At 42.1% G+C, this 27762-nt stretch overlaps 1 protein-coding gene across 1 annotated transcript in view; it reads right to left on the bottom strand.

The window, feature by feature from the left end:
- LOC138982675 (uncharacterized) overlaps nt 1-27762 on the bottom strand; it is a 101031-nt gene that overhangs the window by 762 nt on the left and 72507 nt on the right. Inside the window, exons 36-38 of the mRNA XM_070355998.1 lie at nt 27038-27139; nt 24567-24744; nt 20150-20250 (exon numbers count right to left, since the gene is read on the bottom strand). Of these exons, the coding sequence (XP_070212099.1) occupies nt 20150-20250; nt 24567-24744; nt 27038-27139 (381 nt within the window). The remainder of the gene's footprint in view (nt 1-20149; nt 20251-24566; nt 24745-27037; nt 27140-27762) is intronic.

The raw sequence follows: 27762 nt of genomic DNA, 5'->3' as shown, positions 1-27762 counted from the left end.
TGTTCGCAACACATCACTATATTATACAGGGTGACCCAAAAAAAAGAGTACCCAAACAAAACGTCATAAATTGAACAAAAATAAAGCAATCTTCATAAAATTTATTTACACACACAAGTAGCCTCTGCACGATTTGCACAGAAAATTTTAGCGTTCTAGCTTGTCTTTCAGGAAAGTTATGCTCATTCTACAGAACATGCTCCAAACGCCGCTGCAGGCAAACTTGAACTCGCCGCGCAAAGTTATCAATCACCCGCACACACTCCTGTTGCGAGATTCCGCGAATGGTTGAATTGTGATGGCTCTCTTGAGTTCTGTGATTGTCTGTGGGTTGTTCCTGTAGATGTTGTCTTTCAGGAACCCCCAAAGATAGAAATCGCGCTGACCGAAGTGTCTCTGGAACTGTACTTGCACATCTCTGTATGATTTTGTGCGAAAATAGGTCTCTATGCAAAACGTCCGTTGATCATTAGTATAGTTCATTGTGAGAACAGCTTTTATTTCATCCAACCATGCAGTGGATTAGCTTGACTCACCTCAAAAAGAAAGAAAAAAAAGTTAAAATTGACAAAGTTATTCAATTTTCAATCAATCAATCAATCAATATGAAGCTTATATAGCGCGTATTCCGTGGGTACAGTTCTAAGCGCTTGTCGAAGAGTTGTCAACACAGGACTAACAAAGAAACTAACATCTTCAGACGGACACGAACCCTATCACACACTAGCAAACCCTGGTAAACAAACAACTGTTTAACAACAATGTACACATCAATAGCTAGGTCAAACAAAATAATATTAAGCACAAAGAAAACACCTCTCACAGAGCACAGCACAAGAATGTCTTTTGGGGCACAGCACATCACGTCGAGCATGAAAGTCGCAGCCAGCTACGGGAAGAACTGAGTCTTCAACCTACTCTTGAACGCGTCAAGAGAGGGGCTCTGGCGAAGCTCAAGCGGCAGGGAGTTCCAGACGGAGGGGCCCGCGGAGGGAAATGCACGCTGACCAGCAGATGCGAGTTTCGAGCGAGGGATGTGGAGGCGGAGAGGGTCAGCAGCAGAACGAAGGGGACGGTCGGAGGGCTGGGTGTACAGGTCCAGGGAGGATTGAAGGTACTCGGGAGCAGAGTCGTTGAGACACTTGTAGACCAGAGTGGACAGTTTGTAGGAGATTCGGGTGTTGACAGGGAGCCAGTGCAAGGAGCGAAGTAGGGGGGTGATGTGGTCTCGCTTCGTCTTCCTCAACGTCAGCCTGGCAGCGGCGTTCTGGACTCGTTGTAGGCCATGAATGGATGAGGCGGGGAGGCCAGCCAGAAGGGAGTTGCAGTAGTCCAGACGACTGAAGATGAGGGAGACAACCAGCTTGACACAGGCGTCGTGGGTGAGGTAGCGACGGATGGAGGCGATGCGTCGTAGGTGGAAAAAGCAGGTCTTGATGATGAAGGAGATGTGTGTCTGCATGGAGAGAGTGGAGTCGAGAAAGACGCCAAGGCTCTTGACAGCAGGGGAGAATGGAACAGTCGCGTCATCCAGCTGGAGGTCGGTCACAGTGAGGGAAGCAATCTTCTGTCGTGTTCCAACGAGAAGGGCCTCCGTCTTCTCACTGTTCAGCTTCAGCTTGTTCTCAGTCATCCAGTTCTTGATGTCAGTGAAACAACTGGAGATGGATCCAAGGAGATCGTCAACGTCCTCCGGCTTGGCGCTGTTCTGGAGCTGCGTGTCATCGGCAAAGGAGTTGTAGTTTAGGCCGTGGCGTTCGATGACCAGGGAGAGGGGTTGGGTGTACAGGGTGAAAAGGACAGGGCCGAGGACAGATCCTTGTGCGACGCCGAAGCGGACAGGGACAGGCTGAGAAGAGAACGAATCAGTGGTGACAGTCTGAGAGCGGTTCTGGAGGTAGTTCCTAAACCAAGAGAGGGCGGTGTCGTGAATGCCGAACGTGGAACTGAGGCGATCGACGAGTAGCTGGTGGTCGATCGTGTCGAAGGCCGCGGAAAGGTCCAGCAGCACAAGGGCAGAGACGAGACCGCTATCTGTTGCGTTCAGGAGGTCCGTGGTGATTCGCAGGAGCGCCGTCTCGGTGCTGTGGTGAGGGCGGTACGCTGACTGGTACACTGGCATCAGCGAGTTCCGAGACAGGTGGGCGCTCAACTGCTCCAGGATGATACGCTCCAGAAGCTTGGAGAGGAAGGGCAGGTTGGACACAGGACGGTAGTTCTTCAACTCGTTGACGTCAAGGCCGGGCTTCTTGATGAGTGGGCGGACAACGGCAGACTTGAAGCAGTCGGGAACGACGCCTGTGGCCAGGGATATGTTGATGATATCTGTGATATGTGATTTTGTTTGGGTACTCTTTTTTTTGGGTCACCCTGTATGTCAACATATCACTTTATGGTCGCAACACATCACTATATTATAATGTCAACACGTCAACATCATTTTTGGGACAGCACATCAGTTCATGTGTACATGTCTTGGGACTTGACCCGTGCAGGTGAGTCAAGTGAAAGGATGAGGTGGTCTGAGCAGTCATTTTGGCCTTGTTGCAATCGCATGAAAGCAGAAACAAGTTCGACGACGGATGGAATAAAAATCACATTGTAAAGATTATATTTGAAACTTCTCGCTCGGGCTTCAATAAGGCTTGGGACGGGCGTCAATTCAAGTTCATGACCTCTAAGTTTGAAATGCAAGCTTAACAATGTTATATTGTCAACACATTCACATTACTTTAATGCCAACACATACGTTAATATTAGTGCCAACACATCAGTTTATTGTGTTAAAACACTCCCATCAGTTATTTGACAACACATCAGTTTATATTGTAAAAACACTCCCATCAGTTGATTGACAACACATCAGCCGCGTATCGTGTCAGGCGGCAGATATGTAGACCTATAGATGGTAGAGGGGGTAAAGTGAAGAAGATATGTAGACCTATAGATGGTAGAGGGGGTACAGTGAAGAAGATATGTAGACCTATAGATGGTAGAGGGGGTAAAGTGAAGAAGATATGTAGACCTATAGATGGTAGAGGGGGTACAGTGAAGAAGATATGTAGACCTATAGATGGTAGAGGGGGTAGAGTGAAGAAGATATGTAGACCTATAGATGGTAGAGGGGGTACAGTGAAGATGATATGTAGACCTATAGATGGTAGAGGGGGTAAAGTGAAGAAGATATGTAGACCTATAGATGGTAGAGGGGGTAAAGTGAAGAAGATATGTAGACCTATAGATGGTAGAGGGGGTAAAGTGAAGAAGATATGTAGACCTATAGAGGGTAGAGAGGGTACAGTGAAGAAGATATGTAGACCTATAGATGGTAGAGGGGGTAAAGTGAAGAAGATATGTAGACCTATAGATGGTAGAGGGGGTACAGTGAAGAAGATATGTAGACCTATAGATGGTAGAGGGGGTAGAGTGAAGAAGATATGTAGACCTATAGATGGTAGAGGGGGTAAAGTGAAGAAGATATGTAGACCTATAGATGGTAGAGGGGGTAAAGTGAAGAAGATATGTAGACCTATAGATGGTAGAGAGGGTAGAGTGAAGAAGATATGTAGACCTATAGATGGTAGAGGGGGTAAAGTGAAGAAGATATGTGGACCTATAGATGGTAGAGAGGGTACAGTGAAGAAGATATGTAGACCTATAGATGGTAGAGGGGGTAAAGTGAAGACAATATGTAGACCTATAGATGGTAGAGGGGGTAAAGTGAAGAAGATATGTAGACCTATAGATGGTAGAGAGGGTAGAGTGAAGAAGATATGTAGACCTATAGATGGTAGAGGGGGTAAAGTGAAGAAAATATGTAGACCTATAGATGGTAGAGAGGGTAGAGTGAAGAAGATATGTAGACCTATAGATGGTAGAGGGGGTAAAGTGAAGACAATATGTAGACCTATAGATGATAGAGGGTGTAAAGTGAAGAAGATATGTAGACCTATAGATGGTAGAGAGGGTACAGTGAAGAAGATATGTAGACCTATAGATGGTAGAGGGGGTAAAGTGAAGAAGATATATATGTAGACCTATAGATGGTAGAGAGGGTACAGTGAAGAAGATATGTAGACCTATAGATGGTAGAGGGGGTAAAGTGAAGATGATATGTAGATGGTAGAGGGGGTAGAGTGAAGAAGATATGTAGATCTATAGATGGTAGAGGGGGTAAAGTGAAGAAGATATGTAGACCTATAGATGGTAGAGGGGGTACAGTGAAGGAGATATGTAGACCTATAGATGGTAGAGGGGGTAAAGTGAAGAAGATATGTAGACCTATAGATGGTAGAGGGGGTAAAGTGAAGAAGATATGTAGACCTATAGATGGTAGAGGGGGTAAAGTGAAGAAGATATGTAGACCTATAGATGGTAGAGGGGGTACAGTGAAGAAGATATGTAGACCTATAGATGGAAGAGGGGGTACAGTGAAGAAGATATGTAGACCTATAGATGGTAGAGGGGGTAGAGTGAAGAAGATATGTAGACCTATAGATGGTAGAGGGGGTACAGTGAAGAAGATATGTAGACCTATAGATGGTAGAGAGGGTACAGTGAAGAAGATATGTAGACCTATAGATGGTAGAGGGGGTACAGTGAAGAAGATATGTAGACCTATAGATGGTAGAGGGGGTACAGTGAAGAAGATATGTAGACCTATAGATGGTAGAGGGGGTAAAGTGAAGAAGATATGTAGACCTATAGATGGTAGAGGGGGTACAGTGAAGAAGATATGTAGACCTATAGATGGTAGAGGGGGTACAGTGAAGAAGATATGTAGACCTATAGATGGTAGAGGGGGTAGAGTGAAGAAGATATGTAGACCTATAGATGGTAGAGGGGGTAAAGTGAAGAAGATATGTAGACCTATAGATGGTAGAGGGGGTAGAGTGAAGAAGATATGTAAGACCTATAGATGGTAGAGGGGGTAAAGTGAAGAAGATATGTAGACCTATAGATGGTAGAGGGGGTACAGTGAAGAAGATATGTAGACCTATAGATGGTAGAGAGGGTACAGTGAAGAAGATATGTAGACCTATAGATGGTAGAGGGGGTAGAGTGAAGAAGATATGTAGACCTATAGATGGTAGAGGGGGTAAAGTGAAGAAGATATGTAGACCTATAGATGGTAGAGGGGGTACAGTGAAGAAGATATGTAGACCTATAGATGGTAGAGGGGGTAGAGTGAAGAAGATATGTAGACCTATAGATGGTAGAGGGGGTAAAGTGAAGAAGATATGTAGACCTATAGATGGTAGAGGGGGTAGAGTGAAGAAGATATGTAGACCTATAGATGGTAGAGGGGGTAGAGTGAAGAAGATATGTAGACCTATAGATGGTAGAGGGGGTAGAGTGAAGAAGATATGTAGACCTATAGATGGTAGAGGGGGTAGAGTGAAGAAGATATGTAGACCTATAGATGGTAGAGGGGGTAAAGTGAAGAAGATATGTAGACCTATAGATGGTAGAGGGGGTAGAGTGAAGAAGATATGTAGACCTATAGATGGTAGAGGGGGTAGAGTGAAGAAGATATGTAGACCTATAGATGGTAGAGGGGGTAAAGTGAAGAAGATATGTAGACCTATAGATGGTAGAGGGGGTACAGTGAAGAAGATATGTAGACCTATAGATGGTAGAGGGGGTAGAGTGAAGAAGATATGTAGACCTATAGATGGTAGAGGGGGTAGAGTGAAGAAGATATGTAGACCTATAGATGGTAGAGGGGGTAAAGTGAAGAAGATATGTAGACCTATAGATGGTAGAGGGGGTAGAGTGAAGAAGATATGTAGACCTATAGATGGTAGAGGGGGTAGAGTGAAGAAGATATGTAGACCTATAGATGGTAGAGGGGGTAAAGTGAAGAAGATATGTAGACCTATAGATGGTAGAGAGGGTAGAGTGAAGAAGATATGTAGACCTATAGATGGTAGAGAGGGTAGAGTGAAGAAGATATGTAGACCTATAGATGGTAGAGGGGGTAAAGTGAAGAAGATATGTAGACCTATAGATGGAAGAGAGGGTAAAGTGAAGAAGATATGTAGACCTATAGATGGTAGAGAGGGTAAAGTGAAGAAGATAATTATGTAGACCTATAGATGGTAGAGGGGGTACAGTGAAGAAGATATGTAGATCTATAGATGGTAGAGGGGGTAGAGTCAAGACGATATGTAGACCTATAGATGGTAGAAGGGGTAAAGTGAAGAAGATATGTAGACCTATAGATGGTAGAGAGGGTACAGTGAAGAAGATATGTAGACCTATAGATGGTAGAGGGGGTACAGTGAAGAAGATATGTAGACCTATAGATGGTAGAGGGGGTACAGTGAAGAAGATATGTAGACCTATAGATGGTAGAGGGGGTAAAGTGAAGAAGATATGTAGACCTATAGATGGTAGAGAGGGTACAGTGAAGAAGATATGTAGACCTATAGATGGTAGAGGGGGTAGAGTGAAGAAGATATGTAGACCTATAGATGGTAGAGGGGGTACAGTGAAGATGATATGTAGACCTATAGATGGTAGAGGGGGTAAAGTGAAGAAGATATGTAGACCTATAGATGGTAGAGGGGGTAAAGTGAAGAAGATATGTAGACCTATAGATGGTAGAGGGGGTAAAGTGAAGAAGATATGTAGACCTATAGATGGGTAGAGAGGGTACAGTGAAGAAGATATGTAGACCTATAGATGGTGGAGGGGGTAGAGTGAAGAAGATATGTAGACCTATAGATGGTAGAGGGGGTACAGTGAAGAAGATATGTAGACCTATAGATGGTAGAGGGGGTAAAGTGAAGAAGATATGTAGACCTATAGATGGTGGAGAGGGTAGAGTGAAGAAGATATGTAGACCTATAGATGGTAGAAGGGGTAAAGTGAAGAAGATATGTAGACCTATAGATGGTAGAGAGGGTAGAGTGAAGAAGATATGTAGACCTATAGATGGTAGAGGGGGTAAAGTGAAGACAATATGTAGACCTATAGATGGTAGAGGGGGTAAAGTGAAGAAGATATGTAGACCTATAGATGGTAGAGAGGGTAGAGTGAAGAAGATATGTAGACCTATAGATGGTAGAGGGGGTAAAGTGAAGAAAATATGTAGACCTATAGATGGTAGAGAGGGTAGAGTGAAGAAGATATGTAGACCTATAGATGGTAGAGGGGGTAAAGTGAAGACAATATGTAGACCTATAGATGATAGAGGGTGTAAAGTGAAGAAGATATGTAGACCTATAGATGGTAGAGAGGGTACAGTGAAGAAGATATGTAGACCTATAGATGGTAGAGGGGGTAAAGTGAAGAAGATATATGTAGACCTATAGATGGTAGAGAGGGTACAGTGAAGAAGATATGTAGACCTATAGATGGTAGAGGGGGTAAAGTGAAGATGATATGTAGACCTATAGATGGTAGAGGGGGTAGAGTGAAGAAGATATGTAGATCTATAGATGGTAGAGGGGGTAAAGTGAAGAAGATATGTAGACCTATAGATGGTAGAGGGGGTACAGTGAAGAAGATATGTAGACCTATAGATGGTAGAGGGGGTACAGTGAAGAAGATATGTAGACCTATAGATGGTAGAGGGGGTACAGTGAAGAAGATATAGTAGACCTATAGATGGTAGAGAGGGTACAGTGAAGAAGATATGTAGACCTATAGATGGTAGAGGGGGTAAAGTGAAGAAGATATGTAGACCTATAGATGGTAGAGGGGGTAGAGTGAAGAAGATATGTAGACCTATAGATGGTAGAGGGGGTAAAGTGAAGAAGATATGTAGACCTATAGATGGTAGAGAGGGTACAGTGAAGAAGATATGTAGACCTATAGATGGTAGAGGGGGTAAAGTGAAGAAGATATGTAGACCTATAGATGGTAGAGGGGGTAGAGTGAAGAAGATATGTAGACCTATAGATGGTAGAGGGGGTACAGTGAAGAAGATATGTAGACCTATAGATGGTAGAGGGGGTAGAGTGAAGAAGATATGTAGACCTATAGATGGTAGAGGGGGTACAGTGAAGAAGATATGTAGACCTATAGATGGTAGAGGGGGTAAAGTGAAGAAGATATGTAGACCTATAGATGGTAGAGGGGGTAAAGTGAAGAAGATATGTAGACCTATAGATGGTAGAGGGGGTAAAGTGAAGAAGATATGTAGACCTATAGATGGTAGAGGGGGTAAAGTGAAGAAGATATGTAGACCTATAGATGGTAGAGAGGGTACAGTGAAGAAGATATGTAGACCTATAGATGGTAGAGGGGGTAGAGTGAAGAAGATATGTAGACCTATAGATGGTAGAGGGGGTACAGTGAAGAAGATATGTAGACCTATAGATGGTAGAGAGGGTACAGTGAAGAAGATATGTAGACCTATAGATGGTAGAGGGGGTAAAGTGAAGAAGATATGTAGACCTATAGATGGAAGAGAGGGTAAAGTGAAGAAGATATGTAGACCTATAGATGGTAGAGAGGGTAAAGTGAAGAAGATATGTAGACCTATAGATGGTAGAGGGGGTACAGTGAAGAAGATATGTAGACCTATAGATGGTAGAGGGGGTACAGTGAAGAAGATATGTAGACCTATAGATGGTAGAGAGGGTAGAGTGAAGAAGATATGTAGACCTATAGATGGTAGAGAGGGTACAGTGAAGAAGATATGTAGACCTATAGATGGTAGAGGGGGTAAAGTGAAGAAGATATGTAGACCTATAGATGGAAGAGAGGGTAAAGTGAAGAAGATATGTAGACCTATAGATGGTAGAGGGGGTAGAGTGAAGAAGATATGTAGACCTATAGATGGTAGAGGGGGTACAGTGAAGAAGATATGTAGACCTATAGATGGTAGAGGGGGTAGAGTGAAGAAGATATGTAGACCTATAGATGGTAGAGGGGGTACAGTGAAGAAGATATGTAGACCTATAGATGGTAGAGGGGGTAAAGTGAAGAAGATATGTAGACCTATAGATGGTAGAGGGGGTAAAGTGAAGAAGATATGTAGACCTATAGATGGTAGAGGGGGTAAAGTGAAGAAGATATGTAGACCTATAGATGGTAGAGGGGGTAAAGTGAAGAAGATATGTAGACCTATAGATGGTAGAGAGGGTACAGTGAAGAAGATATGTAGACCTATAGATGGTAGAGGGGGTAGAGTGAAGAAGATATGTAGACCTATAGATGGTAGAGGGGGTACAGTGAAGAAGATATGTAGACCTATAGATGGTAGAGGGGGTACAGTGAAGAAGATATGTAGACCTATAGATGGTAGAGGGGGTAAAGTGAAGAAGATATGTAGACCTATAGATGGTAGAGGGGGGAGAGTGAAGAAGATATGTAGACCTATAGATGGTAAAGCGGGGAAAGTGAGGAAGATATGTAGACCTATAGATGGTAGAGGGGGTAGAGTGAAGAAGATATGTAGACCTATAGATGGTAGAGGGGGTAGAGTGAAGAAGATATGTAGACCTATAGATGGAAGAGGGGGTAAAGTCAAGAAGATATGTAGACCTATAGATGGTAGAGGGGGTAGAGTGAAGAAGATATGTAGACCTATAGATGGTAGAGGGGGTAGAGTGAAGAAGATATGTAGACCTATAGATGGTAGAGGGGGTAGAGTGAAGAAGATATGTAGACCTATAGATGGTAGAGGGGGTAGAGTGAAGAAGATATGTAGACCTATAGATGGAAGAGGGGGTAAAGTCAAGAAGATATGTAGACCTATAGATGGTAGAGGGGGTAGAGTGAAGAAGATATGTAGACCTATAGATGGTAGAGGGGGTAGAGTGAAGAAGATATGTAGACCTATAGATGGTAGAGGGGGTAAAGTGAAGAAGATATGTAGACCTATAGATGGTAGAGGGGGTACAGTGAAGAAGATATGTAGACCTATAGATGGTAGAGGGGGTAGAGTGAAGAAGATATGTAGACCTATAGATGGTAGAGGGGGTAGAGTGAAGAAGATATGTAGACCTATAGATGGTAGAGAGGGTAAAGTGAAGAAGATATGTAGACCTATAGATGGTAGAGGGGGTAGAGTGAAGAAGATATGTAGACCTATAGATGGTAGAGGGGGTAGAGTGAAGAAGATATGTAGACCTATAGATGGTAGAGGGGGTAAAGTGAAGAAGATATGTAGACCTATAGATGGTAGAGGGGGTAGAGTGAAGAAGATATGTAGACCTATAGATGGTAGAGGGGGTAGAGTGAAGAAGATATGTAGACCTATAGATGGTAGAGAGGGTAAAGTGAAGAAGATATGTAGACCTATAGATGGAAGAGGGGGTAAAGTGAGGAAGATATGTAGACCTATAGATGGTAGAGGGGGTAGAGTGAAGAAGATAATTATGTAGACCTATAGATGGTAGAGGGGGTACAGTGAAGAAGATATGTAGATCTATAGATGGTAGAGGGGGTAGAGTGAAAGAAGATATGTAGACCTATAGATGGTAGAAGGGGGTAAAGTGAAGAAGATATGTAGACCTATAGATGGTAGAGAGGGTACAGTGAAGAAGATATGTAGACCTATAGATGGTAGAGGGGGTACAGTGAAGAAGATATGTAGACCTATAGATGGTAGAGGGGGTACAGTGAAGAAGATATGTAGACCTATAGATGGTAGAGGGGGTAAAGTGAAGAAGATATGTAGACCTATAGATGGTAGAGAGGGTACAGTGAAGAAGATATGTAGACCTATAGATGGTAGAGGGGGTAGAGTGAAGAAGATATGTAGACCTATAGATGGTAGAGGGGGTACAGTGAAGATGATATGTAGACCTATAGATGGTAGAGGGGGTACAGTGAAGAAGATATGTAGACCTATAGATGGTAGAGGGGGTAAAGTGAAGAAGATATGTAGACCTATAGATGGTAGAGGGGGTAAAGTGAAGAAGATATGTAGACCTATAGAGGGTAGAGAGGGTACAGTGAAGAAGATATGTAGACCTATAGATGGTGGAAGGGGGTAGAGTGAAGAAGATATGTAGACCTATAGATGGTAGAGAGGGTACAGTGAAGAAGATATGTAGACCTATAGATGGTAGAGGGGGTAAAGTGAAGAAGATATGTAGACCTATAGATGGTAGAGAGGGTAGAGTGAAGAAGATATGTAGACCTATAGATGGTAGAAGGGGGTAAAGTGAAGAAGATATGTAGACCTATAGATGGTGGAGAGGGTAGAGTGAAGAAGATATGTAGACCTATAGATGGTAGAGAGGGTAGAGTGAAGAAGATATGTAGACCTATAGATGGAAGAGGGGGTAAAGTGAGGAAGATATGTAGACCTATAGATGGTAGAGAGGGTAGAGTGAAGAAGATATGTAGACCTATAGATGGTAGAGGGGGTAAAGTGAAGAATATATGTAGACCTATAGATGGTAGAGAGGGTAGAGTGAAGAAGATATGTAGACCTATAGATGGTAGAGGGGGTAAAGTGAAGACAGATATGTAGACCTATAGATGGATAGAGGGGGTAAAGTGAAGAAGATATGTAGACCTATAGATGGTAGAGAGGGTACAGTGAAGAAGATATGTAGACCTATAGATGGTAGAGGGGGTAAAGTGAAGAAGATATATGTAGACCTATAGATGGTAGAGAGGGTACAGTGAAGAAGATATGTAGACCTATAGATGGTAGAGGGGGTAAAGTGAAGATGATATGTAGATGGTAGAGGGGGTAGAGTGAAGAAGATATGTAGATCTATAGATGGTAGAGGGGGTAAAGTGAAGAAGATATGTAGACCTATAGATGGTAGAGGGGGTACAGTGAAGAAGATATGTAGACCTATAGATGGTAGAGGGGGTACAGTGAAGAAGATATGTAGACCTATAGATGGTAGAGGGGGTACATTGAAGAAGATATATAGACCTATAGATGGTAGAGAGGGTACAGTGAAGAAGATATGTAGACCTATAGATGGTAGAGGGGGTAAAGTGAAGAAGATATGTAGACCTATAGATGGTAGAGGGGGTAGAGTGAAGAAGATATGTAGACCTATAGATGGTAGAGGGGGTAAAGTGAAGAAGATATGTAGACCTATAGATGGTAGAGAGGGTACAGTGAAGAAGATATGTAGACCTATAGATGGTAGAGGGGGTAAAGTGAAGAAGATATGTAGACCTATAGATGGTAGAGGGGGTAGAGTGAAGAAGATATGTAGACCTATAGATGGTAGAGGGGGTACAGTGAAGAAGATATGTAGACCTATAGATGGTAGAGGGGGTAGAGTGAAGAAGATATGTAGACCTATAGATGGTAGAGGGGGTACAGTGAAGAAGATATGTAGACCTATAGATGGTAGAGGGGGTAAAGTGAAGAAGATATGTAGACCTATAGATGGTAGAGGGGGTAAAGTGAAGAAGATATGTAGACCTATAGATGGTAGAGGGGGTAAAGTGAAGAAGATATGTAGACCTATAGATGGTAGAGGGGGTAAAGTGAAGAAGATATGTAGACCTATAGATGGTAGAGAGGGTACAGTGAAGAAGATATGTAGACCTATAGATGGTAGAGGGGGTAGAGTGAAGAAGATATGTAGACCTATAGATGGTAGAGGGGGTACAGTGAAGAAGATATGTAGACCTATAGATGGTAGAGGGGGTACAGTGAAGAAGATATGTAGACCTATAGATGGTAGAGGGGGTAAAGTGAAGAAGATATGTAGACCTATAGATGGTAGAGGGGGTAAAGTGAAGAAGATATGTAGACCTATAGATGGTAGAGAGGGTACAGTGAAGAAGATATGTAGACCTATAGATGGTAGAGGGGGTACAGTGAAGAAGATATGTAGACCTATAGATGGTAGAGGGGGTACAGTGAAGAAGATATGTAGACCTATAGATGGTAGAGAGGGTAGAGTGAAGAAGATATGTAGACCTATAGATGGTAGAGGGGGTACAGTGAAGAAGATATGTAGACCTATAGATGGTAGAGGGGGTAAAGTGAAGAAGATATGTAGACCTATAGATGGTAGAGAGGGTAGAGTGAAGAAGATATGTAGACCTATAGATGGTAGAGGGGGTAAAGTGAAGAAGATATGTAGACCTATAGATGGTAGAGAGGGTACAGTGAAGAAGATATGTAGACCTATAGATGGTAGAGGGGGTAAAGTGAAGACAGATATGTAGACCTATAGATGGTAGAGGGGGTAAAGTGAAGAAGATATGTAGACCTATAGATGGTAGAGAGGGTAGAGTGAAGAAGATATGTAGACCTATAGATGGTAGAGGGGGTAAAGTGAAGACAATATGTAGACCTATAGATGGTAGAGGGTGTAAAGTGAAGAAGATATGTAGACCTATAGATGGTAGAGAAGGGTACAGTGAAGAAGATATGTAGACCTATAGATGGTAGAGGGGGTACAGTGAAGAAGATATGTAGACCTATAGATGGTAGAGAGGGTACAGTGAAGAAAGATATGTAGACCTATAGATGGTAGAGGGGGTAAAGTGAAGAAGATATGTAGACCTATAGATGGTAGAGGGGGTAAAGTGAAGAAGATATGTAGACCTATAGATGGTAGAGAGGGTACAGTGAAGAAGATATGTAGACCTATAGATGGTAGAGGGGGTAAAGTGAAGATGATATGTAGACCTATAGATGGTAGAGGGGGTAGAGTGAAGAAGATATGTAGATCTATAGATGGTAGAGGGGGTAAAGTGAAGAAGATATGTAGACCTATAGATGGTAGAGGGGGTACAGTGAAGAAGATATGTAGACCTATAGATGGTAGAGGGGGTACAGTGAAGAAGATATGTAGACCTATAGATGGTAGAGGGGGTACATTGAAGAAGATATATAGACCTATAGATGGTAGAGAGGGTACAGTGAAGAAGATATGTAGACCTATAGATGGTAGAGGGGGTACAGTGAAGAAGATATGTAGACCTATAGATGGTAGAGGGGGTAGAGTGAAGAAGATATGTAGACCTATAGATGGTAGAGGGGGTAAAGTGAAGAAGATATGTAGACCTATAGATGGTAGAGAGGGTACAGTGAAGAAGATATGTAGACCTATAGATGGTAGAGGGGGTAAAGTGAAGAAGATATGTAGACCTATAGATGGTAGAGGGGGTAGAGTGAAGAAGATATGTAGACCTATAGATGGTAGAGGGGGTACAGTGAAGAAGATATGTAGACCTATAGATGGTAGAGGGGGTAGAGTGAAGAAGATATGTAGACCTATAGATGGTAGAGGGGGTACAGTGAAGAAGATATGTAGACCTATAGATGGTAGAGGGGGTAAAGTGAAGAAGATATGTAGACCTATAGATGGTAGAGGGGGTAAAGTGAAGAAGATATGTAGACCTATAGATGGTAGAGGGGGTAAAGTGAAGAAGATATGTAGACCTATAGATGGTAGAGGGGGTAAAGTGAAGAAGATATGTAGACCTATAGATGGTAGAGAGGGTACAGTGAAGAAGATATGTAGACCTATAGATGGTAGAGGGGGTAGAGTGAAGAAGATATGTAGACCTATAGATGGTAGAGGGGGTACAGTGAAGAAGATATGTAGACCTATAGATGGTAGAGGGGGTACAGTGAAGAAGATATGTAGACCTATAGATGGTAGAGGGGGTAAAGTGAAGAAGATATGTAGACCTATAGATGGTAGAGGGGGTAAAGTGAAGAAGATATGTAGACCTATAGAGGGTAGAGAGGGTACAGTGAAGAAGATATGTAGACCTATAGATGGTAGAGGGGGTACAGTGAAGAAGATATGTAGACCTATAGATGGTAGAGGGGGTACAGTGAAGAAGATATGTAGACCTATAGATGGTAGAGGGGGTAGAGTGAAGAAGATATGTAGACCTATAGATGGTAGAGGGGGTAAAGTGAAGAAGATATGTAGACCTATAGATGGTAGAGAGGGTAGAGTGAAGAAGATATGTAGACCTATAGATGGTAGAGGGGGTAAAGTGAAGAAGATATGTAGACCTATAGATGGTAGAGAGGGTACAGTGAAGAAGATATGTAGACCTATAGATGGTAGAGGGGGTAAAGTGAAGACAATATGTAGACCTATAGATGGTAGAGGGGGTACAGTGAAGAAGATATGTAGACCTATAGATGGTAGAGGGGGTAAAGTGAAGACAATATGTAGACCTATAGATGGTAGAGGGGGTAAAGTGAAGAAGATATGTAGACCTATAGATGGTAGAGGGGGTAAAGTGAAGAAGATATGTAGACCTATAGATGGTAGAGGGGGTAAAGTGAAGAAGATATGTAGACCTATAGATGGTAGAGGGGGTAAAGTGAAGAAGATATGTAGACCTATAGATGGTAGAGAGGGTACAGTGAAGAAGATATGTAGACCTATAGATGGTAGAGGGGGTAGAGTGAAGAAGATATGTAGACCTATAGATGGTAGAGGGGGTACAGTGAAGAAGATATGTAGACCTATAGATGGTAGAGGGGGTACAGTGAAGAAGATATGTAGACCTATAGATGGTAGAGGGGGTAAAGTGAAGATGATATGTAGACCTATAGATGGTAGAGGGGGTAGAGTGAAGAAGATATGTAGATCTATAGATGGTAGAGGGGGTAAAGTGAAGAAGATATGTAGACCTATAGATGGTAGAGGGGGTACAGTGAAGAAGATATGTAGACCTATAGATGGTAGAGGGGGTACAGTGAAGAAGATATGTAGACCTATAGATGGTAGAGGGGGTACATTGAAGAAGATATATAGACCTATAGATGGTAGAGAGGGTACAGTGAAGAAGATATGTAGACCTATAGATGGTAGAGGGGGTACAGTGAAGAAGATATGTAGACCTATAGATGGTAGAGGGGGTAGAGTTAAGAAGATATGTAGACCTATAGATGGTAGAGGGGGTAAAGTGAAGAAGATATGTAGACCTATAGATGGTAGAGAGGGTACAGTGAAGAAGATATGTAGACCTATAGATGGTAGAGGGGGTAAAGTGAAGAAGATATGTAGACCTATAGATGGTAGAGGGGGTAGAGTGAAGAAGATATGTAGACCTATAGATGGTAGAGGGGGTACAGTGAAGAAGATATGTAGACCTATAGATGGTAGAGGGGGTAGAGTGAAGAAGATATGTAGACCTATAGATGGTAGAGGGGGTACAGTGAAGAAGATATGTAGACCTATAGATGGTAGAGGGGGTAAAGTGAAGAAGATATGTAGACCTATAGATGGTAGAGGGGGTAAAGTGAAGAAGATATGTAGACCTATAGATGGTAGAGGGGGTAAAGTGAAGAAGATATGTAGACCTATAGATGGTAGAGGGGGTAAAGTGAAGAAGATATGTAGACCTATAGATGGTAGAGAGGGTACAGTGAAGAAGATATGTAGACCTATAGATGGTAGAGGGGGTAGAGTGAAGAAGATATGTAGACCTATAGATGGTAGAGGGGGTACAGTGAAGAAGATATGTAGACCTATAGATGGTAGAGGGGGTAAAGTGAAGAAGATATGTAGACCTATAGATGGTAGAGGGGGTAAAGTGAAGAAGATATGTAGACCTATAGATGGTAGAGAGGGTACAGTGAAGAAGATATGTAGACCTATAGATGGTAGAGGGGGTACAGTGAAGAAGATATGTAGACCTATAGATGGTAGAGGGGGTACAGTGAAGAAGATATGTAGACCTATAGATGGTAGAGGGGGTAGAGTGAAGAAGATATGTAGACCTATAGATGGTAGAGGGGGTAAAGTGAAGAAGATATGTAGACCTATAGATGGTAGAGAGGGTAGAGTGAAGAAGATATGTAGACCTATAGATGGTAGAGGGGGTAAAGTGAAGAAGATATGTAGACCTATAGATGGTAGAGAGGGTACAGTGAAGAAGATATGTAGACCTATAGATGGTAGAGGGGGTAAAGTGAAGACAATATGTAGACCTATAGATGGTAGAGGGGGTAAAGTGAAGAAGATATGTAGACCTATAGATGGTAGAGAGGGTAGAGTGAAGAAGATATGTAGACCTATAGATGGTAGAGGGGGTAAAGTGAAGAAAATATGTAGACCTATAGATGGTAGAGAGGGTAGAGTGAAGAAGATATGTAGACCTATAGATGGTAGAGGGGGTAAAGTGAAGACAATATGTAGACCTATAGATGGTAGAGTGTGTAAAGTGAAGAAGATATGTAGACCAATAGATGGTAGAGAGGGTACAGTGAAGAAGATATGTAGACCTATAGATGGTAGAGGGGGTACAGTGAAGAAGATATGTAGACCTATAGATGGTAGAGAGGGTACAGTGAAAAAGATATGTAGACCTATAGATGGTAGAGGGGGTACAGTGAAGAAGATATGTAGACCTATAGATGGTAGAGGGGGTAAAGTGAAGAAGATATGTAGACCTATAGATGGTAGAGAGGGTACAGTGAAGAAGATATGTAGACCTATAGATGGTAGAGGGGGTAAAGTGAAGATGATATGTAGACCTATAGATGGTAGAGGGGGTAGAGTGAAGAAGATATGTAGATCTATAGATGGTAGAGGGGGTAAAGTGAAGAAGATATGTAGACCTATAGATGGTAGAGGGGGTACAGTGAAGAAGATATGTAGACCTATAGATGGTAGAGGGGGTACAGTGAAGAAGATATGTAGACCTATAGATGGTAGAGGGGGTACATTGAAGAAGATATATAGACCTATAGATGGTAGAGAGGGTACAGTGAAGAAGATATGTAGACCTATAGATGGTAGAGGGGGTACAGTGAAGAAGATATGTAGACCTATAGATGGTAGAGGGGGTAGAGTTAAGAAGATATGTAGACCTATAGATGGTAGAGGGGGTAAAGTGAAGAAGATATGTAGACCTATAGATGGTAGAGAGGGTACAGTGAAGAAGATATGTAGACCTATAGATGGTAGAGGGGGTAAAGTGAAGAAGATATGTAGACCTATAGATGGTAGAGGGGGTAGAGTGAAGAAGATATGTAGACCTATAGATGGTAGAGGGGGTACAGTGAAGAAGATATGTAGACCTATAGATGGTAGAGGGGGTAGAGTGAAGAAGATATGTAGACCTATAGATGGTAGAGGGGGTACAGTGAAGAAGATATGTAGACCTATAGATGGTAGAGGGGGTAAAGTGAAGAAGATATGTAGACCTATAGATGGTAGAGGGGGTAAAGTGAAGAAGATATGTAGACCTATAGATGGTAGAGGGGGTAAAGTGAAGAAGATATGTAGACCTATAGATGGTAGAGGGGGTAAAGTGAAGAAGATATGTAGACCTATAGATGGTAGAGAGGGTACAGTGAAGAAGATATGTAGACCTATAGATGGTAGAGGGGGTAGAGTGAAGAAGATATGTAGACCTATAGATGGTAGAGGGGGTACAGTGAAGAAGATATGTAGACCTATAGATGGTAGAGGGGGTACAGTGAAGAAGATATGTAGAACTATAGATGGTAGAGGGGGTAAAGTGAAGAAGATATGTAGACCTATAGATGGTAGAGGGGGTAGAGTGAAGAAGATATGTAGACCTATAGATGGTAGAGAGGGTAAAGTGAAGAAGATAATTATGTAGACCTATAGATGGAAGAGAGGGTAAAGTGAAGAAGATATGTAGACCTATAGATGGAAGAGAGGGTAAAGTGAAGAAGATATGTAGACCTATAGATGGTAGAGAGGGTACAGTGAAGAAGATATGTAGACCTATAGATGGTAGAGGGGGTACAGTGAAGAAGATATGTAGACCTATAGATGGTAGAGGGGGTAAAGTGAAGAAGATATGTAGACCTATAGATGGTAGAGGGTACAGTGAAGAAGATATGTAGACCTATAGATGGTAGAGGGTACAGTGAAGAAGATATGTAGACCTATAGATGGTAGAGGGTACAGTGAAGAAGATATGTAGACCTATAGATGGTAGAGGGTACAGTGAAGAAGATATGTAGACCTATAGATGGTAGAGGGGGTACAGTGAAGAAGATATGTAGACCTATAGATGGTAGAGGGGGTAAAGTGAAGAAGAAAGTGAATAGGAAGAGGCAGAGGGAATGCAGAAGAAGGAGAGGACAAAACTAAAAAGACAAGGACGGAGGGAAGAGATGCATAGATGGTAGAGCGGGGAAAGTGAGGAAGAAAAGGAATATTATAGGAAGAAGCAGAGGGAATGAAGAAGAAGAAGGAAAGGACAGAATGAAACAAGTCGCGTAAGGCGAAAATACAACATTTAGTCAAGCTCAGTCGAACTTATAGAATGAAACTGAACGCAATGCATTTTTTCCGCAAGACCGTACACTCGTAACATCGTCTGTCCACTGCTCGTGACAAAGGCAGTGACATTAACAATCCAGAAAAGCGCGGTAGCGGTTGCGCTGAGGAGGATAGCACGCTTTTCTATATCTCTATTCGTTTTAACTCTCTGAACGTGTTTTTAATCCAAATATATCATATCTATATGTTTTTGGAATCAGGAACGGACAAGGAATCTGATGAAATTGTTTTTAAGTCGATTTCGGAAATTTAATTTTAATCATAATTTTTATTTTTTTAATTTTCAGAGCTTGTTTTTAATCCGAATATAACATATTTATATGTTTTTGGAATCAGAAAATGATGAAGAATATGATAAACGTAATTTTGGATCGTTTTATAAAATACTAATTATAATTACAATTTTCAGAGTTTTAATGACCAAAGTCATTAATTAATTTGTAAGCCTATAAGCTGAAATGCAATACCAAAGTCCGGCCTTCGTCGAAGATTGCTTGGCCAAAATGTCAATCAATTTGATTGATAAATGAGGGTGTGACAGTGCCGCCTCAACTTTTACAAAATGCCGGATATGACGTCATCAAAGACATTTATCGAAAAAAAAAACGTCGGGGGATATCATACCCAGGAACTCTCATTAAAAATTTCATAAAGATCGGTCCAGTAGTTTACTCTGAATCGCTCTACACACACACACATACACACACACACACACACAGACACACACACACAGACACAGACACACACACACACACACACACACACACACACACACACACACACACACACACACACACACACACACACACACACACACACACACACACACACACCACGACCCTCGTCTCGATTCCCCCCTCTATGTTAAAACATTTAGTCAAAACTTGACTAAACGTATAAAACGAAGACGGAGGGGTAGGGAAGGAAAGGGAGAGGGCGAAGTTAAGGAAGTTGACACAGACCTGTTTTCCACGATTGATACCCGCCTGTCACCGCGGTGCCATCAGCCCACACGTAATCCGCACTGTTCCTCTTGTCGCCCCCGATCCATATCGTTGTGGCCCTGCGTGCACAAGTATATTGTTCATGCATCCATACATGTCTCACGACTAAGACAACAACACTAGCTGTATGCCCCTGTGTACAAGTACATCGTCCATACATCCATACATGCCCCACGACTAAGACAACAACACTAGCTGTATGCCCCTGTGTACAAGTACATCGTCCATACATCCATACACGCCTCACGACTAAGACAACAAGGAACTTAGTCAATAAATATCGACAGGGGGCCGACTAAGGGTTTAAATGTGAAATGTGTGTATAATAATGGGTGTGGGTCTGAAATGAAGTTAACATTTGTTTTGAATAATTATTGATATTTTGACAATATGGGTAGCATGGAAATGTAAGCATTTGAATGTAAGTCTTAGGTACCATTGTACCCAGGAAGAGAGACGAGAGATAGGAGTAGGTTGCAATAGCTTTTGTGGTCTTTGAGTTTTGTTTTTGGAAAGACATTGTTAAAGAAAAAGAAGACAATTACAGTAATGCAATATTTATTGTGAAAACCAACGATTGTACAAAGAACATGTGAGGCAACATTATGTCTATGATGGTGTGAAGAAAATTAGTTATGATTTATACTATTATTATTTAGACTTGAGACTGAATAGCAAAAGGCGAAGTGTATGTTTTGTGGTGTGAATTGAAACAAAATGAAAAGTGTAAATATCTGGGAAATTGTGGTTTAAAGACTTCGTTATTTCTTGATTGTTATTTACTATTATATTGAAGTATACGCTGTATTTGAAATTAGCATGGGATTTATATATACATTTTTTTTAACTCTATAAGGACGGATAACTCCTATATGGTTTAGGCAAATGAGGCTAATTAGTATGGAAGAAACACTCATTTTTCCCCTTGGGGCATTCAAGGCAACACACAACCACATACATCTGATTTATAATTTAGTGAGACATAAAAAGCTGAATGATAATTTTGTAGTGATTGAAAAAAAAAGGATACGTTTGAGATTGTTGGCAGGGGTGAGCAAAAGTGTGACCGACTCAGCGCAGAGATGATCGAAGAGATTGCTTCGTAGTCAGACAGTGTTGTGACGAGCGTTGGCTAATTTTCATTTTTTTTTCTCCATTTTTCATTACTTTATTGTCCCATCGCTGGGAAATTCGGGTCGCTTCCTCCCAGTGGAAAGCTAGCAGCAACGGAGTCGCGCTACCCAGGTGTCTGCGTGTTTATGGCAGAATGACCAAGGTCTTTTACGTGCCATTGTGATGACACGGGGGTGGGACATGGCTTCCGTCTCTGGGTCTGCACATAAAGTTGACCCGTGTCCGTCCCGGCCCGAATTCGAACCTGCGACCTTCCGATCACAAGTCCAGTGCTCTACCAACTCAGCTACCGGGCCCCCTGGTAATGAGTACATAATATGTGTGTAGTTGTGGTGTGTGTGTGTTTGCGCGTTGGTTTGGATTATGGGTATAATTTGTAAAACAGATGTGACAGTAATAATGGAGTTCACATTAGTGAGGTTAGTTTGAAATGGAACACACGCACGTTTTTGAAAAAAACAATATGAAATTTTGAACCATGAGATCTTCATTAAATAATAAACTGAACATCAGCAAAACATCAAAGCAATTATTAATAAGGTTTGAAAAGCTTGACTTACTATGTTAAATAGTGGATTGAAGGCTGAAAACGTCATTTACAAATTACATCTGAGATGGGGAGGGCGGGTGGGGGGAGTGCTGAAAGTGTGGATGAGAAAAAATAAAATGCTGAGTGACAACAGGGAGGTTAAAGGCTGCCCTTTTCGTAGCGTTCATTAATTAATTCCTATTGTTTACATGTGCCAATAATGTTATAAAACTGTACCTAAGGGGATATAATAACGATTGGCTGTAGCTTTCGAACACAGAAAAAATTATTTCAGTATTGCAATGCAAAGTGGTTTTGATAGTGTCGAATGTAAACAGAACAGTCTTAACGTGAAAGTGGATGTTTTCCGGAAATTGCGAAGTTAAAAAAATACAGAAAAGCGCGCTTTCCTGCTTAGCACAAAACGCTACCGCGCTAATCTGGGGTGTCAATAATATCACTACGTTTTGGACGTGGAAGGTGAGCGATTTCCTTCACGCGGGGATTGACGACGCTGTACTGTCTGTGTTGACGGTCTAAAAATAGCCCAACCTCTGCTTTGAGACCCATGTTCACCACCGCCCTCAGCTAATTCAAGAAATCACCCCCCTCCTGCTAGGTACACGTGCACTCAAGTTAACCTCTGCTTTGACCTGTGTGCCAAGAGTCAGATGAGAGAGAGAGAAAGCGAGAGCGAGAGCGAGAGCGAGAGAGAGAGAGAGAGAGAGAGAGAGAGAGAGAGAGACAGAGAGACAGACAGACAGACACACACACACACACACACACACACACACACACACACACACACATAGACAGAGACAGACATAGAAAGACAGAAGCGGAGAGACTCAGAGGGAGACACAGAGACAAAGACATATATACAGAGAGAGAGAAAAAAAATGTAACTGATCTCGTGAGAACGGTTGAGGCCTCCTTGCAAGGTTTTGACGGCAACAATAATTATTGTAGTTCTCTAAGACTTTATTTCTGTTTGATTTGTAATATGTTGGGAAGACATATTTATCAATGATCAACAAAATAAAGCATAATACAAAACGACACAACATTGTTAAAATCATTATTGGCCAACGTTGAACGTTTACGAAGGCCTCAATCTTCCCGCGCCGTATACCAGATTAATAGGTGCTTGATTTTGGTATTTTGATTTTACATAACATTAAACCTTTCTTGGGGTTCATGGTCATGGCAACAGCCATAATAATATTATATCATGTATAATATTACATTTCAGCATATGTGAATTACATGTCATCATACCAAACTGTCATACATTTTTTTATTCCCACATCATTCTGATTGATCACAACCAAACCTACTATCAGTGGACACATCTAAATGCAAGCGCCTGTTCTTGACAACTTGCCACTGATCTAAAAATATAGATCGGTGCAACTTGCTGGGTCATTTGCCGCCACAGACACAGTTTGGCCTGTAGGTAAAATGTACAATGTATTTTCTGATTTGTGCACAAAAGCTTTTTTCCTTTTTTCTTTTTTTTAACATAACAATGTTTAATGTCACTGTATGTTTGAAAGACCATGGTCACATTTGTAAAACAAATGTTAAATTAGAAAATAAATAACATTTTGGTTCATAATTTTTTCCTACACCTGTGCTGAAAATAAGAAATAAAAATGTCGGTATATACGTCACTCAAATGCAGTATAGTATGAATGGTTTGAGTTTATTGCGGTTGACCCTGCACAGTTCGACCTATGATGTTTTTGTTGAACAATTTTGCCGTCACCCCTCCCATAGGGTGACGTATTTCACAACTTCCTGTGTTACACAAACTTAGTGATAACCAATTTTGCCTTCACTCCTCCCATAGGGTGACGGAATTCACAACTTTCTACTGATGAACAATGTTGCCTTCACCCCTCCCATAGGGTGACGGATGTCACAACTTCCTGTGTACACAAACTGATGACGTATTTCACAACAAAATGGCGCTGCCCATGGTCAACCTCAAAACTATCCGTATGAATGGGGGCCTCATGGCCCCCTTAACAACACTAGCTGTATGCCCCTGTGTACAAGTACATCATCCATACATGCCTCGTGACAAAGACAACAACACTAGCTGTATGCCCCTGTGTACAAGTATATTGTTCTTACATCCAGTCAATTGATCATGCTTAATCTTAGCTAAGGCCTTACTAAAAGGTCAAGAAGCAATCAATTGATCATGCTTAATGTCAGCTAAGGCCTTACTAAAAGGTCAAGAAGCAATCAATTGATCATGCTTAATCTCAACTAAGGCCTTACTGAAAGGTCAAGAAGCAATCAATTGATCACACTTAAACTCGGCTAAGTCCATTCTAAAAGTCCAAAATCAATGTTTAAACTCTGGTTAGGCCTGCCTGAAATGGCCAACATCAATGTTTAAACTCTGGTTAGGCCTGCCTGAAATGGCCAACATCAATGTTTAAACTCTGGTTAGGCCTGCTTGAAATGGCCAAAATCAATGTTTAAACTCTGGTTAGGCATGCCTGAAATGGCCAAAATCAATGTTGAAACTCTGATTAGGCCTGCCTGAAATGGCCAAACACCAATCAAGCAGTCAAGCAATAATGCGTATACTTAGACGAAGGCCTGTCAAAAAAGGACATACATATTGGACTAGGATTAGCCAATCACATTCATCCTCAGCAGAAGTCTATTTAAAATGACAGACATCGACAAACTCACGCCAAAGTCCTGACGAAGTCCCTCTCTTCCTTGCTTTGAATGGGGGTCAGGACGGAGTCCATGTCTTGTGCGCACACAGCCTCAGCGTCAGCGAATTTCGCCTTGACATCCACGAACTTGTAGCACGCACTGTTACTTTCTGTCCAGCCTGCCGCGCACGTTGCTGCGGGCTCGGGGTCTGAAATCAAACACAGGTTGAGAGTAACATTGGAGAACTTTAGATTCGACGTCAAATCATACACACGTTGAGAGTAACATTGGAGAACTTTAGATTCGACGTCAAATCATACACACGTTGAGAGTAACATTGGAGAACTTTAGATTCGACGTCAAATCATACACACGTTGAGTGTAACATTGGAGAACTTTAGATTCGACGTCCGTATCAGCCACATGATTTACCAGGAAACTTCTGAAATGGTCTGTTACAGAGATGAACGTTGGGAAAATGGAGAATCAGGAGAAACAAATATAGGGGGTCCAGGCGATAAGTAGCCGGAGGGGGTCAAGGACAGGGCTGGAAATGGAACAAGGTGAAAAGGGAGGACACGTTTGGCGTGTGGACCACCAAAGGGGCGAAGCAAGTTAGAGGTAGTAGTCTCAAGAGTCCAAGGCCTGAACCTCCCCTCCCCCCGGAAAACTTTAAAAACTGAAACCAAATATCAGCAATCTTACAATGTGTGCAATGCTTAGTTTCGTGGAAATGAAGGAGGCAGCACAGGGTACCAAATGTTCCGTTTTGCTTGACCGCGATCATGAAGGCGTCAGTTAAGTATTACGTTATGGAGCCAGCAGAGTGCCTGCTACGGGCAGTCAATGGTCATTCTACAGTGACAGTCAGTGGTCATTCTACAGTGACAGTCAATGGTCATTCTACAGTGACAGTCAATGGTCATTCTACAGTGACAGTCAGTGGTCATTCTACAGTGACAGTCAATGGTCATTCTACAGTGGTAGTCAATGGTCATTCTACAGTGACAGTCAGTGGTCATTCTACAGTGACAGTCAGTGGTCATTCTACAGTGACAGTCAATGGTCATTCTACAGTGGTAGCCAGTGGTCATTCTACAGTGACAGTCAATGGTCATTCTACATTGACAGTCAATGGTCAATCTACAGTGGTAGTCAATGGTCATTCTACAGTGACAGTCAGTGGTCATTCTACAGTGACAGTCAGTGGTCATTCTACAGTGGTAGTCAATGGTCATTCTACAGTGGCAGTCAATGGTCATTCTACAGTGACAGTCAATGGTCATTCTACAGTGACAGTCAATGGTCATTGTACAGTGGTAGTCAGTGGTCATTCTACAGTGACAGTCAATGGTCATTCTACAGTGACAGTCAATGGTCATTCTACAGTGGTAGTCAGTGGTCATTCTACAGTGACAGTCAATGGTCATTCTACAGTGGTAGTCAATGGTCATTCTACAGTGACAGTCAATGGTCATTCTACAGTGGTAGTCAATGGTCATTCTACAGTGGTAGTCAATGGTCATTCTACAGTGACAGTCAATGGTCATTCTACAGTGACAGTCAATGGTCATTCTACAGTGACAGTCAATGGTCATTCTACAGTGATAGTCAATGGTCATTGTACAGTGACAGTCAATGGTCATTGTACAGTGACAGTCAATGGTCATTGTACAGTGACAGTCAATGGTCATTCTACAGTGACAGTCAATGGTCATTGTACAGTGACAGTCAATGGTCATTGTACAGTGACAGTCAATGGTCATTCTACAGTGACAGTCAATGGTCATTCTACAGTGGTAGTCAATGGTCATTCTACAGTGGTAGTCAATGGTCATTCTACAGTGGTAGTCAATGGTCATTCTACAGTGGTAGTCAATGGTCATTCTACAGTGACAGTCAATGGTCATTCTACAGTGACAGTCAGTGGTCATTCTACAGTGGTAGTCAATGGTCATTCTACAGTGACAGTCAATGGTCATTCTACAGTGACAGTCAATGGTCATTCTACAGTGACAGTCAGTGGTCATTCTACAGTGACAGTCAATGGTCATTCTACAGTGACAGTCAGTGGTCATTCTACAGTGACAGTCAATGGTCATTCTACAGTGGCAGCACCATAACCTTACGTGTAAACTGAAGAGATTACGATAGGTGTAATGCTACAGAGTGAGCGCCACAATCATACGTACAAGCTTATCAATTGCGTATAACGTACAAGCTTATCATCAATTGCCGTATAACGTACAAGCTTATCATCAATTGCCGTATAACGTACAAGCTTATCATCAATTGCCGTATATAAAGTACAAGCTTATCATCAATTGCCGTATAACGTATAAGCTTATCATCAATTGCCGTATAACGTACAAGCTTATCATCAATTGCCGTATAACGTACAAGCTTATCATCAATTGCCGTATAACGTACAAGCTTATCATCAATTGCGTATAACGTACAAGCTTATCAACTGCGTTACACTGTTACAAAAAACAACTAACCAGCACACGTAGCTCCAGTGAAACCGGTACCGGTACAGTCACACACGCCAGCGTCACACGTTCCTGCGTTCTGACACGGGTTGGGGTCACACGGGTCATTGACTGCAACAGAACGATCCCGTGTTACTGATGAAGACAAACGGTTGGGCTAGGGGGAACTCCTTTATAATGTACAAGAGGATCAAAAATGGTGCTCTTATCTGAATGATACGAAGGCACAACCGTGACACAGTCACACAAACAAGCTAATGATATTGCGTAAGATGTCAAAACAAGCACGCCACAAAGAGCTTACCGGAACTGGTAGCTCCGGTGAAACCGGGACCGGTACAGTGACAAACGCAAGCATCACACGTTCCGTCGTGCTGTAGTAGCTTCCGATATAGATACCGTGTGCCTGTTCCCTTTAGTGTACGCCATTTTTGTTGATTTATTGACTTACTAGATGAAATCCCGCTTCGCCGGGTACCGGCTTCGCCGGGAAGAAATAGAGCCGAATACCAGGCTGCGCCTGGGACCTCGCTTTGCCGGGTGTGCGCCGCACGGAGGAAGGGAGACAAACGCGGCTGAAAACACTGGAGAAGATAAGGAAGAGTTACTGGGAATGGATCGAGAGAAAAACCAAAATCGGTTCAGCGCTGCGCGCGAAAAACCAAAATCGGAGAGCACGTGTTGAAATATCTCATCGATGAGGTTGTGTCCGGGGTGTAGCTGAATACGGTGTC

The sequence above is a fragment of the Littorina saxatilis genome, linkage group LG12 (assembly GCF_037325665.1).
Source record: "Littorina saxatilis isolate snail1 linkage group LG12, US_GU_Lsax_2.0, whole genome shotgun sequence".
Lineage (NCBI taxonomy): Eukaryota > Metazoa > Mollusca > Gastropoda > Littorinimorpha > Littorinidae > Littorina > Littorina saxatilis.
This window is presented reverse-complemented; position numbering and strand designations above follow the sequence as displayed.